Raw genomic sequence first — 14,923 nt, 5'->3', positions numbered from 1 at the left:
CTCATGAATATTTATACAATAAAATATGAAACCAGTTATAAGATACTCGTCGCTTGGCATGAAAAAAATTCGGAGACGCGTGCCGGCTAGTAAATATACAACTTGAATGATGCGTTTGGGTAGTGAATGAACGTACATATGTTTGTAGCCGCGAAGCGCCATACATGCGAGCAAAAAATTATTTTGAACAAAACCGGCCAGCACTGTTTGTTGCTGTTTTTGTCATGCTGTCAACAAGTAATCGCCACATTATTGTTTATTTATTCTGTAATTATTTTCTTTCGATTTTCAAGTCACGTGCAGCTTATTAATAGCTACTTATAAGATGTAAATATGGATTTACTAGTATTTAAAAGCGTATACAATTTTATATTTTAATAAATGTTTCTTGTTTACACCTGTGTAAAGGCATATATCGTTAGCATAGGGCACACGGTTGCTAAGCAATTTTTTTTTAATTTTACAGGAGAGAAAAAAACTTCTTATAGCCATTTCCTTCAACAAATATTTCGATGCGAAGCAAAACTCCATACGAATAAGAAGGATCCGATCTTTGTTAAAAGGTTTCGTATTATTTTGGTTTTGTCAGATTTCGGCGCCTCTTTGGCTTTCTTTGAGTATGAACGAGAATAAAATAAAATAAGTACCTTAATGCTTTTCGAAGCAATGCATTTTTTATATCACTTGATTTCTATATCAAAATATGAGTTTTCATAAATAGTGGAATTACCAATTTTTCACTCGAAGCTAGCGATACGTATATTTCTACTTACTTCAGTCACTAAAAAAGTGCTTTTATAATGAAGAAATACTAAGCGTTTGAAGTGCAATGAAGGTACACTTCAAAAGCTATTTGCCTGCGTTTAATGCTGTTACAATGAAATTACATATCTGTTGAATTTGGATCATATAACTTACAGTGACTCAAACAAGTGTCCAAGGGTAAATTTTTTTTTTCAATATTCACAAGTAAATTTTTTGTCATGTTTTTTTTATGAAAATATTGTTCAAGTTCTAACCAAATTCAAACTTTATGCAAAATTTTGGAAAATTAAAAAAAATGTTTAAAAAATGTTTAGTCTAATGAAGGGCAAGTTTCAATTCCGAACCTAGGGGTCACCATTTTACATTTTTCACTAACACCTACATGTGGCAATACATTTTTTTTAATAGTTTGATAAGAACTGAGATCTGTAGCTCGCTCCTGTAACAATTCTCTACAAAGGCGAATTGAGATATGAATTCGCCGCCCTGTTCTCTAATGCTAATGAATAGTAGAGAATGAAGTATATTCTCTACCAGTAAAGAAATAATCGGTAGAGAAGAGCTACAGAAACGAGCTATTGGTTGGTGAGTACTAAAACCGGGTACTTGAGGTCAATGAACTTTGGAACAGATAAAATTGTATCCTTGAGTCAAGAACATCGATGTCCCTTACTTTAAGATCTAACTGTAACTGGCCAATTAATACGCTTTTGGAGAACGTGAGTGTAAACATTTTTCGAAAAACTTGGCGTCCAGTATGATATTTAGTCCCACCGTGTGAGAAGACAACGGCCAATGCTCTGCCAATCTAACCACCACAGTTGCGAGGCGCCGATTTGTGAGCCCAAGATGGAGTATCTTTTTTCTCACTATTCTCAGTTAAATCAACTCGAGTGTGGCATTCCTGGCCAACTCATTCGCACCGAAATTCTGAGTCTGATTAGTAAGAATTCAGAAGCAACTGAAAGAGACGCCACACATTCTCCTATCGTGAGCGCAATCACGAGGCTCAATTGTCGCTTGATTATCGGAGTAGTTGTTTACCTTCCTTTCCGGCATCGAGCAGATGATCGACCGCCTCCTTAGCGACACCTACATCTATCTTTAAAGCACTATATATATCTGCTAGCCGAATTTCCATCCGTTAGAAGCTCACCGGCGACTCCTTCTCACCGCTGCCTCCCGTCGTCTAATTCCCAAAGGCAATTCGAGTGGAAGGATAAAGTCCAAATTTCAAAAACGTTCCTTAATGTATTCTGGCGCTTGAGAAAATTGCAGTTGATACATATTTAAAGGACATGTTTCCCAGGAATTTCGAAATTGCGCCAAAAGTAATATACTTACTTATGTGTCTTATATTTAAAATCGCATTTAACTTTTTAACACTATTTAAGAATTACTAACAGTTATGATAAAATAAAATGCTAAAAAATTAAGAAAAAGCGAGAGGATAAACCAAAATTTTTCTGGCGCAACCCAACTAAAAAAACCTCAATCTAGCCGATAACGGGTTTAAATGGATACACTGCTTGTAAAATTAAAAAAAGGACGTCATAATCCCAAGGTGCCGGCCTACCCTTACACTCGAATATTTGTAATTTAGATGTTGCTCGGGCCAGGGATCTAACTCAGCCACTGCGGCACGAATGTCTTATAAAAATAAGCTCTCGTACCAACTCTTTCGATCGAACCAAAGCTTATTTGAAAGTAAGCACTTGAGCATGTTTCAAATGGAGATGAATAAGTAATAATCATTTTGCTCGTTGAGTTCCAATACTTGCAAAGCACTGGCCTGCCATTCAGCATATCCGAGGTTCGAATCTTCGGGCTACGGTTTCTTTTGTATAATTTTTTTTAAATTCGGTTTTTAGAACATTTTTTCTTTTCTTTTAAATTTAATTTCCTTTTCTTAGATTTTATGGTTTTACAAATTTTTTTTTGATGTTTCATTTGATTTTAAGGAACTTCTTTTATTTTTTAATTATTTAGTTTTTAATTTATTTATTTTTTCTTTTCTTTAGTCAACTTTCTCTTAGTTTTCGGATTTTATTGCTTTGATTTAAAAAGAAACATATATTTTTTAATTTCATTTAATATTTAGAAACTTATTTTGTGTACGTCCCCCTTTTTCTTACGGTTTCCTTTTTTAAATTAGTTTCCTTTTAGTCTCAAGGTTTCATTGTTTTGAAAATGAAAAGATTTTTTTAATTATATTAAATTTTTAGGAAGTCTTTTATTTTTTTTTCTTTCTTTAATTAACTTTTCTCTTTATTAAATTAATTTTACTTTTTTAGTTTACTTTTTTTATTTAATTTTCTTTTAACTTTAGATTCTATTGTTTTAAAAAGAAAATTCAATGCATCCCAGGTTCGAGTTCTCGAGCAGCGAAATTTTTTAATTCATGTATTTTTTATTGTAATTTTTAGGAACTTATTTTATTTTTTTAATTTGCTTTTTTAATTTCTTTCTTTTTTTAAATTGAATTTCCTTTTAAATTTTAGATTTTTATGTTAAAAAAAATATATTTTTTTAATTAATTTAATTTTATGGAACATTTTAGATTTTTTTAACTTAATTTTTTTCTTTTTTTTAATTTAATTTTCCATTAGCTTTCGGATTCTATTGTTTTAAAATGAAAAATGTATTTTTTAATTTAACTTCATTTTTAGAAACTTATTTTATATATTTGTATAACATTTTTTGTTTAATCTTCAACCATTTTCTTGTTTAATTTAGTTTGCGTTTAGTTTTTTTTAATTTAATTTAATTTTTAGGAAATTTTTTTTTAATTTTTTCCTTTTATTTTTATCTTTTTGATTTAATTTTAGATTTTATTATTGAAGAAAAAACAATTCAATATTTAGCAGAGTTTTTTTGAATTCAATTTAATTTTTAGAAACTTGTTTTATACATGTTTTCAATAATTTTTTATTTCTATTAAACTTTGTTTTTTGTAATTTAGTTTTCTTTTAGTTTTAAGGTTTTATTGCTTTAAAAAATATATTTTTTTTTTTTGATAAAATCAAATTTTTAGGAACTCTTTTTATTTATTTTGCTAATGTTTTTAAATTTGATTTTCCTCAAATTTTAAATTTTATGGTTCCAGGGAGGAAAATATATATTTTTATTTAATTATATTTTAAAAGACAAGCAAAATAACGCTGATTCCAATTTCCCTTATGGCCGTATTCATAAAAAATAAATTAACTTTAAAAAATGTTTATAAACTGAAAAATGTATGAAAACGTCACTTTGTAAAGCTCTTTAAACCTACTTTATTTGTTATGAATAAAGCCATTAGTCTTTCTAGTGACAGAAAAGGGCTTTCAAGATGGTTTCTCTAATTGACAATTGTCTAACAAAAGACATGTTTTTCGAAATACTGTGTTCGGTTGATAAATAGTTGACAGTTGCCCCAATTGCACTATGTGTAGTGGTGAACTGCTACACTCGAAACTCACTTATTAACTGCTTATCACCCTCTATTAAGTGATTAGTTTCCGACTACTTTCGGGTATTACATACATTTTGCTGCAGTGCTCGCATGACTCACAAGAATTCTTCATTTAATCATGTGACAAATAACAAAAGTCTCCGTTTGTGAAGCTACCGTATTTTTTCACTTTAAAAAGACATTTTAATACATAAACAAGTTGCTAAAGTATAAACAAGCAATAAGAAAAAAGGTCAATAGAATAATAAAATCAAAGGCTCTTTTAACTAAAGGCATAAAAAGAAAAAGAAAAAACTCAAAAGCCAACAAGGTGGATGCTGCTTTAGCTTTCTAACATTTCAGTTGCTCCTGTTTATTGTTGTTATGCTACGCCATGCCAGCAATTTTTCACGCATTCACTCACAGGCGCAAACGTCCACAGAAAAGAAGGCTATGATAAATTTCTCTTTAAAATACTTTTTAATCGCAAAAATCCTGTTAAAATGATACAAACGTGCAAAGAGGCCGAAGGTAAAAGCAGGCTGGAAGGAGCAACTCGTGCACATCGGCATAGACATCCTCAGATATATGTACATATATATGCAATGGTACTCAATAACTCTTTAATTTCAGCGAAAAAATAGCTACAAAAAAAAAAGAAACAAACATAAAGAAACAAAGAAATCCGGCAAAATAACGAGTTATGTATAAAAAAAGGTAGCAACAAGCTGAACAGTCCCCACAAAAAAAAGGTGCTTTTAGGCGGTAGGACGAAATAGGCGTGCAAATTAAAAAGAAATAGTAAGGAGAAGATTCTTCAACACTCCTTCAAAGTGTACGTGCAAGCAGCTTGAAATTCTTCGTAAGAGAAGCGAAGCTTATGTACATACATACATACAATAAGCCTTATGTCTGTGCGGCCCTATCTATCTACTTACATATCTTCAACGATATTCCATCACAGCGGCGCGCGCGCACAGTCATTAAATGCTGCCGCTGTTGTGAAATGCTTTGCAAGCGATTAAAGCGCAATTTTCAGCATACAAATTTGTGCGCCCTTTTGCACTTTTCTGCGACTCACTCACTTGCGCCTTTAACAAGATTCTCTCTCTACCTTTCAAAGCATTTCTTTTACACTTGTTTTTCTATGTTGCTACGTTAACCGCACTAAAAGTGTTGTTACATTGTTATTGTTGCACGCTGTGCGCAATTTAACGGTCACTTTGGGTGAGTCCTCCAAAACGATGAAAAGCGGCTTAGTCATTACGATGTTGTTTTGCCTCTTTATTGAGGGTGCAAGGGTGCGAGGGTGCGAGGGCGCATTTGTAGCAAGAGGGAGAAAATTAAAATCAACCTAGGGGTCAAGCAGCACGAAACAGCGCACAGCTTTGTTTTAGCTTTGGCTTTTTAATACCATTCGCCAGCGTTTTTTTTTTTTTGTTTTCATTTATAGGCTACTTGCAATTTTCCGCTGTTAAAACTCAACAACAAAATAATAAAGTTAATTTCAGCGATCGTGAGTGATGAGACGCTTAGTCCCTCATGCTTTTGCTGTTTCTTTGATTTCAGCACTTTCAAGTGTTGCGAATACCCCATGAGCACCAAATTAGGCCTTGGGCAGCTGATGAACATCCAGCGATGTTTAAAGCCTAGTCTTGTGAAATCAGGGCAACTGAGATGATTTCATCTCGTGATTTTCCAAACAGCTACGACATTGGCACACCGAAAAGATATGAAGTTGTATCGTCAGGATCCGTTATTGGGCATGGCCCGATCAGGACTCCTTTTAGAGCCAACAGTTGGCGTTTAGTCCCTTGAAACGCTCCTTTGACGTCCTGGAGCCAACTGCCCGCCAGTAGAACGCGTTAAGCCAACGCGTTAAGAAACCAATTTATTCAGTCCGCAGGTTGCCACAGCAACTCATAATCCCTTCCTGACAGGACTGACTATCGTTATTACACTAGCACGTAGGCAGTCGCCTGTTCTATTTATAGCGGCCAACCCTGCTGGCGAGACGCTGCAACGTAGAAATATGGATGCCTACATTTGAGGTTAGCTGAGCGTGCCTGATAAAAAGAACCTCCTTTAACTCTATCATCAAATTTCGACTCATCCGTGAATATGTTTATTTGACCTATATTCGAAATGGTCTCACTCTCCTATTAACCCTTCAAAGATTGTTTGTTGATAAGGATGCAATTAAAGTCAACCTTGGTACACACTGATACGACGCTGTGCATAACATTAAACTCTAGAGCAGGAGCGGTCCTTGGCACCAGTTGAGCGATTTTTTGTACTTGCTCCATCGTCTGAACTAGCGCGGATTTTCCAGCCGCATAGAGCAATTGGTGCCTTTTAAACGCCTCGCTTAGTCTTTGTTAATCGCGGACAGATTTTTTCCAGGATTACCATTAAATTCTTGGCCTTGTCAAAGGGCACAAGAGGAACCCCACCGAACGAGGACTATTAGGCACTTAATAGTTACCAAAAGTATAACCCGACATTCTCTTACAGTTCTTTGTGGTGAGGCAGACTCAATTGCTCCCGAGGAAACCTGGAAATCCTGTTCCTTATGCAAAACTCATTCAGTCTGTCGAGCATTTAAACAAGACGCACATTCTTTAGAGGCATGTTAGGGCCTCTACTAAATTGGGAATAAACCTTATTTTCAGAGTCCTTCAGAGTCTCCTGTCTGTGCAGCTCACTACTTGGAAAAAGTTTGCACTCCAAATGCCACTAACGAAATGAATACCTTGATGTATCATTGAATAGAGGCTTTGAAGAGATGCCGGGATTGTGAGTTTTATCAAGAAGACAGGCTTCCATTATCTAGTTTATTAATGCTAATAGATTTTGCGAAAACTATTCTAGTCGGTATCTTTTAGCCCTGGACTTGATGGCCAGTTTTCTTGTGCTGATATTCCACCCTATTGTAATGATAAGACGGTGAAGCGAGGTCATCTTTTCAAGTTCATCTTAGGTGACCCGTTCATATAATATTTCCAACACGCCAACGAAGTTTTTCCTATTGGCTTTATTAATAAAAGCGCAATATAAAGTTGAAAGCATTTAAGCTTAGCGCATCCTTACATTTGCGATGTGGATCCTAATGATGTCTCAAAGCATGAAAGTCAAAAGTTTTGTGATGTAAAAAATCTAATAGCAACAAGACAAGCATTTATTTCCTTTAACTGAATTGCCACCGCGTTTTTCATTCATGCCGCCCAAAATTGTTTGCTGGTTGCGATTCACTTAAAATCCTTGGCCGCCACACTGGTCTGTTTTTGTGTTTGTTGTTGTTTCCGGTTTTGTGTTCGTGCCGTTGAAGTGTTAGAATATTGACATGAATAGACTTCAAAAGCGAGGTTGAAATGACCAAAGAACCAGAAAAAGGTCGAAATGGCCGGACCGAAAGTCCAAATACGAAAATAAATGAGTAAAGTAAGTAAATGAATGAGCGAATGTGTTTTTTTTGGGGCGGAGAACTTCTTCTTTGAAAACGTCTGAGTTGAGTTGCCAAGTGCTGCTTATAGGCGGGTAAAGTAGACAGTAAAGGGCAGGGAGTGATGGTTTACCAAAGCAGCTGAAGCTTATTCATGAGCATGGACCAAGCTAATATGCAATGTCATCCACGAGTATTTAAACGATGGCGCGGGTAAGCTGAGAATGTAGGCGGGTGGAAGGTATGCGACATGCCACGAGGGGGAGATGTATGTATGCCAGAGCTCTAGAGGGAAACGACTAAATGAATCGTAAATTCACATCAATTACGCGGGTAAACATCAACAGAATTTGCATGCCGATTATGATGACTGACATTTTGGCGTTTTGTGTGTGGCGGATGGGCAACACTTAATCTACGCTGACATACACATACATATATGTATTTATATACGTATGTACATATAAATATATTTGTTTGCTTTCAAGCTGCTGTCTTTGTTTGTGTTTACTGTAATGACAGCTGCAATGGCTACAATTCGGCAAATACTCCTACCAAAATTGGAAGTGTCAAATCATTGGGTATTGGCATGCGACACGACAACCTCAGAGTAGAGGATCATAAAATTTTCAAAATATTGTGGTGTGTATGTATTATTGTTGTTGTTATACATATGTACTGCTGTTTGTGTTGACTTTGACTCGCATTAACGCTGGACGATATTCAATTAACTTTGCCGCTTTGAATAGCCATTACAATGGCATTTGAATGCGTTTAAGTGTGGCGGAGAGAGCGTTGAAATGTGTAAGGAAAAAAGGCAGGGGCTTCATTAATTAACTCCCCCCATTTGTATGAATAAGTCACAATTTTATTATTAAAAATTTTTTATGTAAGTACCTTAATAATGTTAAAGTACTTTAATAATGCTACTAAAGAGTATGAACTTAAAGAAAACTGTAAGCACTTTTTTGGCTCAAAGGAAAAAGTAGGTAAATTTGAATGCACACAAAATTTAAATCCCGTACATTAATAATTACTTATAAATATGCTGGGAAAAATTTGACTAAATACCGATTTGGGTAAAAAAAACTCCTTACAATATTTTCAATATTTCTTCCACACGTTACAAAAGTAGGACATCACTGGAAACATAATCGAAATATATAAACTGGAGATCAAAACTGAGTGCATGGTGATTTTTATTAAATATTTGGAATGTTTTTCAGGTAAAAATAACACATAACAACATAATGGGCCAAGGTGTATTAAACAAGGTGGTGTTGGGGCGACAGCTGAGTTTTTCGCCGTGGAGGCCATTACGTCAAAATGATGTGTTTGTTGTAACTCATACCAATGACAGTATGGACATCAGCGTATAATTTGTTAGTGTAATTTTTTACTTATATACGGCCAACACCACCTTGTTAAATACGCCTTGTAATGGGCCTTATGAATAAAAAATAAGCAAACACTTTTTCTTAAAGTTTCAGACCTTTTACTTTAATTTGTCTGAAAATTTTCAAACTTTATACAGAATAGCGAAAAATTCTTAAAATTTTCATCAAAATGTTGGACTTCTTAAAAACTTTTTGGGTATGCAGTAGTTACATGGTTTATGAAATTCGAGTAAAGCAAGCTCAAGCTTTCAGCGGCTTAAAAATCGCGTTGATTTGTAATAAGTTTCTTTTTGTTGCTGACGGCTTTAGCGGTTTTGTTTTTATATAACAACTGCAATTTATGAAAACTAGAGCTGATTTAATTTTTTAATTTTTATTTTTTTGCAAATGGTCTTGCGTACTTTATTCTACAAGAAATTCATGTTTTATGATAAAAATGAAAAAAAGTTTTGGAGCCCGTAAAATGATTTCTACATCAGCTGCAGAGATGATGAAGAGATGGAATCCGTCCATCATTTTACATTTATCGCAGCTTTGATTTTGATGAATTTAAAATATAAATACCAGCCAAACTTAAAGTATTTACGAATTAAATTGTATAGATATTTTGTGACGTACCGTATAAAATGTGAGAAGTTTATTTTTTGCAAGACTTTTGCCCTCCAATTATCTTAAGAAGGAAGAAATGGCCTGAAACGATATAAGAAAAAAAATTGTGATTACTATTTATCATTAGCAACTACTTAAGCGAGTAAATAAATCGATGTATAAATAAGATTAGACGAAAAATATCAACAATTTAATTGAATAGTTAAACATTATCACCAAAGAACAGCTGAACCCTTTGCTTGAAAAAAAAACTGTCCGTCGGATGGCGCTGATGCCGAGTTACTACTAACAGGTCTATTCTGCGCTGGTAATATAAATTTTGTAACTGGTAATTAAAGTGTCTGTAAATTTTTAAACCCTCTTCGCATTCTGTGCTCTCTTGTAACCGGTAAATTTGGTTACCATCTCATAAGCTGGTAACAAAATATTGCCCAGTGAAATATGCAATACATCCACAAATTTCCATAGCTGAATTGTCGAATATTTTCACTGCATTACCAACGTACCTAAAATTGCGGTGACAAGAAGTGTTAACATTTTTTGGTAACAAAAATTTTCCGGTCTTAAAGTCTTCGGTCACGTGCAGAATAGACCTGTGAAAGTTGCATTTATGGTTCGATTCAGCCCATAACCGAAATATGAATGCATAAATTTATAGCTTGAAAAAAATATATATTTGCAAAAAATTGTATCCGATGGGTGTCGCTTGAGTCGATTCCTTACAACTTAATGTAGCTACTTCGAATACATCGATATGGGATTACTGCGGTACCAGTATGGGCCTACACACTAAAAAAAAATCGTGTAAATTTCGTAGCTAAAAGGTAGGTAACTGATTTCCTACCTTATTATTCGCGAAACTACATGCTCGATTATCCAACGAATAGTTTAAATTTCTGCCTTTTTAGAGTGTAATATAGCTGCTGTGGTTTGCGTAAATTTACTACAAAAGTGTGTACAAGCTACAAAATACACATCTGCTGTTTGATTTCAGCCGCTAAAAAAAGGATTTTTAAACACGAAAATGTTTAAATCGTGCAAATTTAACAAAAAATTAAAAAAGTAAACAAAAAAATACTCGATTTATAGTCGCGATAGAACAGATTCTTTAGAGTGTAGTTGTGTGAGTATGGTTGTCGCTTACTTCTTTTTGGTGTACCAATAAGTGTACCGAAACATAAAAAAATGTACCACAAAAATATTTAGCTATAGATTTAAATATTCAAATATTTTACAAATACAAATTGGTGGTACAATTAGTCAATCAATCTATCTAGAGTTTTGTGAACCAAATATTTTATAATGCTGGAACATACCTTTATTAGGTAAAATTCTCTGTAATAAGGACCAAATATATATATTTATTTTTTATTTTATTTTTGAAATCATATTTGATTAACATATACATACATAATTATTTGTTTGCATATTTAAATGAAGATATGTGTCTACAACACAACAACAACTACAACTAGACTAAGTGCTATAGTACAACTCATAACAAAATTTTATTTTATGATTCAGCATCACTTTGAGTCGAAGAAATGGACGTGATGTTTTTTGCAGGGCTTTGGCAACGGCTGTTAGATGACATCGATAATTTGGAAACTTTTGACCGCATTGACAGATCTTCAGGTTCATTTCCATAATAACTATCAGTGGATAAATCATTGTGAAAAGGTAATGTTTTGAAGCCCAGCGTAGATGTGGAAGATTCCAGACGTTGCCTTTTGACTAGATTTACGGGGGAATCGTTATTATTGATATCTTCTAAGTGAGTAATGCTCGCAGAAGTTGCTAGTAAAGCCATGAAACTCAAGCTTGCATTAAAAATGTCGCACCACTGAGACAACGTGGTTATATTAGAAAGCTGATTGTCATTTTTAATGGTATTGTTGCCTGTGCAAATGTCATTATTTAAATACTCAACAAATGCGGATTTCTCCAATTTTGAGAAGTTGTTATTAATATCATCTATACAGTTAACGCCCAAAAACTTCTGCTCATTTTCGACCATTTTGAGATCATTTATGAAACTAGATACGTTATTATTAGAGTCGGAGTAATTTACTTCCTTTAAAACTGATTCCGGTTTTTGGTTCACGGACTCTGCTAGGAAAATGTTTGGTTTGCGGTTTTCTAGAACCTGTTCCGCGTTTTCTGACGATATAAAGGAGTTGTTTTTATTTAAATAGGAATGTCCCACGCCGTATGAAGATTGCATGCCGCTCGCCGATGGAAAGTGCTTTTTAATCTTTGGTGCCGAGCTTGGAAGCGCGGATCTTTTTATTAAGTCATTTGTGGTAATTTGTTTAAAAATGGCTTCGTTTTGGCTGTTTTCGTCATTCGTCATAGAGTTTAAACTTCTTGGATAATTCGCAGCATTATAGTCGATAAAATTTTGTATATCATATATTCCATCCCTTAACATAGTGTCCATAGTGAAGGCACTTTGTACGTCAAAATTATTTATTTTTTCGTTTGATGGACAACTCTGTGCGAGATTTGGACGCTGTACTATGGCAGCTGATGGCATTTGGCGACACATAAAACGTAACTTTTGCTCATTTTTACACCAGCCTCGAAGCGTCGATTCAGGCACACCAATGTCACGCGAAACGGATGCCTTTGTCTCGCCCTTATGTATGCGCTGAATGGCTCGAATTTTGTCATGGGGCGTAAGATTTCGCAAGGGCCGCTTACCACGCGCACTCCTGCGTATTTTTAAATGTCCATATGAAGAAATATCCATTACCGTTTTCTTTATTTGCACCAGCAGATTAATATTTTGTATAATTTAATAGAAATTTGCACACACTCTTTTACGAACGCGATAATCCTTTGATAAAACACTAAATGCGATTTAGCAAATAGTAATAATAAAATCAAAGACGGAAAAATTCCGCGTCTGGAATTTTTCCAAAAGTGACAAGGAATGTTTGAGATTCGATGACACTGAACTCACGCTTACGAAAAATTTTCCTTGATTATTTACTTTTTCACTTCACGATGTCGCGTATTGAGTACAGTGCTTTTGCCAGTAGTTTAAAATACTCAATTACATACCGCACAGGTAGTTAGCGTCCACGATGTCAACAAACTGGATAGAACAAAAGTATTTTAAACCAACAAGACCCCTTGAAGGTTGCGATTTCAAATGCACACAAAGCGCTCCAGCAAGCTTTATGGTCAATTAGTAGTATATGTATCTAGAGGTGGTTTATACCTGTGCTGATCCCCAATGCTTTCGTGCTAGTAATCGATTTTGTTACTGCATTGAATGTCCAAAACGTCAGTTTGTGGGATACGCCCCATGTTTTATCATAAAGTTTCGGACAGCTTTGTTGTTAAAGTTAAGAGATGTAACTTCCAGTCGAGTCTTTTTTTTCAGTGCTATCCCTAGACACTTCGTCTCGTGCGATAACTCAATCTCCCGAAAATCCCGGTGAGGTTAGGCCTTCTTTTGGTGAAAGAGACGATGGTGGCGGTGGTGGTAACCTCACCGGGAATTTCGAAGATTGAGTTATTGCAAGAGGCGACGAGTCTAGGGATAACACTTAAAACAAAAAAGCTCAAGTGGAAGCTTACTACATCTCTTAACATTCATGCCTACTGCCATTTTGTTCCGCTACTATAGTTCTTATGATCCATACATACGGTGACCAGATTTCTGCGGGAAAAAATCGGGACTGCATTAAAATTTTTTTTCCATACAAAATAAATTGTACAATTTTTTTTTTGTATAGAAAAAAAATGCGTCATGAAGTCAGAAAAAACATTATTAAAAATCAACGCGATTCTCTAGCAACTTAAGACTTGCACATTATTACCCTAGAATTTAATGGGCTATTAAACTGCATACTCAAAAAAGTCTAACAAATCTGAATAAAAAGTTGAAAATTCAGCTGGATTTATATGGTGTAAACAAAAGAAAAATAGCCAAAATTTATCAAAATGTTGCTGGCTCAATTAGCTGACCACAAGTGTATGTATAACATAACAGTACCCAAAAAGTCATATTAAGTAGAAGGTAAAAATTGAAATTGTGCGTCCAACGAAAACTGAGTGTTTTAAAGGCTCAATAACTTCTTGAAAAAAAAAAACTTCATTTCATTTCTTTAATTTCTTTCATTTCTTTCTCAGTCGTTTGTTTTTTTTTAATTAAGGTAATTCAGGAAACAAAAAAAAAGAAGCTGATAAAATGTTAACCTTACAAATTGTTAAAATGAAGAAAGCTTCCGAAAGTTATCGAACAAGATGCACTTTTTTGCCATTGAACTATTACTGAAAAATCAACGTTGGTTTTTATAAATTGCACTTATTATGTGAAAAAAAAAAATGCAAAAGCCATCACAAAAAAAACAAGCATTTTTAAAACTCAACGGGAGCTTTTAACCGCTTAAAACTTTAACTTGTTTTACTAGAATTTCATAACCGATGTAGCTCCATACCAATAATTTTTCCAAAAAATTCACAAATATATTTAACTATTTAATTGAACTTGAGGCGGTTTTTAAAATTTGAATTTTTTGTGGACAACAACAATAGTTTCGATCTTGCACATTTTATAACCTGTAATTTGTATAAATGTAATTTGTATAAAATTTCATCCCGATATCTATCTTAGTTCTCAATGTAATAAAAAATGTAAAATTAAAGTTTGTGATTTGCATAAATTCCAACCAGCTGCTTTTGATCAGCTGTTTACCTGTTGTTACCCTCAAAATGAAATGTCAATTCGCTCACTCAATTTCCTCTACTTTGCAAGTTCTTTTCGCATGCGAACATAAAAAGCTTCTGATAACTTTCAATATTGTCAGTTACGCAAATGCAACTCATTTCAAAGTAATATACCGGTAAAAAAATTAACTAGTTCACACATTTTATTGTTAGCATTGGGAGTTTCATCTTTAACTTTTATGTTTTACTTAATTTTTTTTTTTGGTTTTCTTTGTAAAATTTTTTTATTACAGTTTTAGGTTCCAATCTCAATTATTCCCTCGTTTTCACATTTGTGTATTAAATTTTCTGTTTTTTTTTGTTAATTTTTGGGGCCAATTTTGAGTTAATTATAAATGCGCATTTAAATAAAGCATTGAATTTTGCATATTAAATAGGCAGTAATCCAAACTTAAATTAGTTTAGATATTTGATACGAAAAAATTCTGAAAATAATCGCGGATCTGTATCTAAATTGCTCATCTGAAATTAGCTCCTAAACTCTAATTTCAATTTTAAATAAAATCATACAAAATTTATTTAAATGTTTTTAAAGTT

General features: G+C 33.9%; 1 protein-coding gene across 1 annotated transcript; it reads right to left on the bottom strand.

Annotated features, from left to right (window-relative positions):
• Positions 1-11,159: 11,159 nt before the first annotated feature.
• On the bottom strand, positions 11,160-12,398 carry LOC108369320 (protein distal antenna-related-like). Its single transcript, XM_017624411.1, has one exon. It carries the CDS (start codon positions 12,396-12,398, stop codon positions 11,160-11,162), a length of 1,239 nt encoding a protein of 412 aa, XP_017479900.1.
• Positions 12,399-14,923: the final 2,525 nt, after the last annotated feature.

The sequence above is a fragment of the Rhagoletis zephyria genome, unplaced genomic scaffold (genome assembly GCF_001687245.7).
Source record: "Rhagoletis zephyria isolate East Lansing unplaced genomic scaffold, Rhagoletis_zephyria_1.1 Rzeph_scaffold_03611, whole genome shotgun sequence".
Taxonomy (NCBI): Eukaryota; Metazoa; Arthropoda; class Insecta; order Diptera; family Tephritidae; genus Rhagoletis; species Rhagoletis zephyria.
Note: the sequence above shows the minus strand (reverse complement) of the source record. Positions and strands in the feature narration are given on the sequence as shown.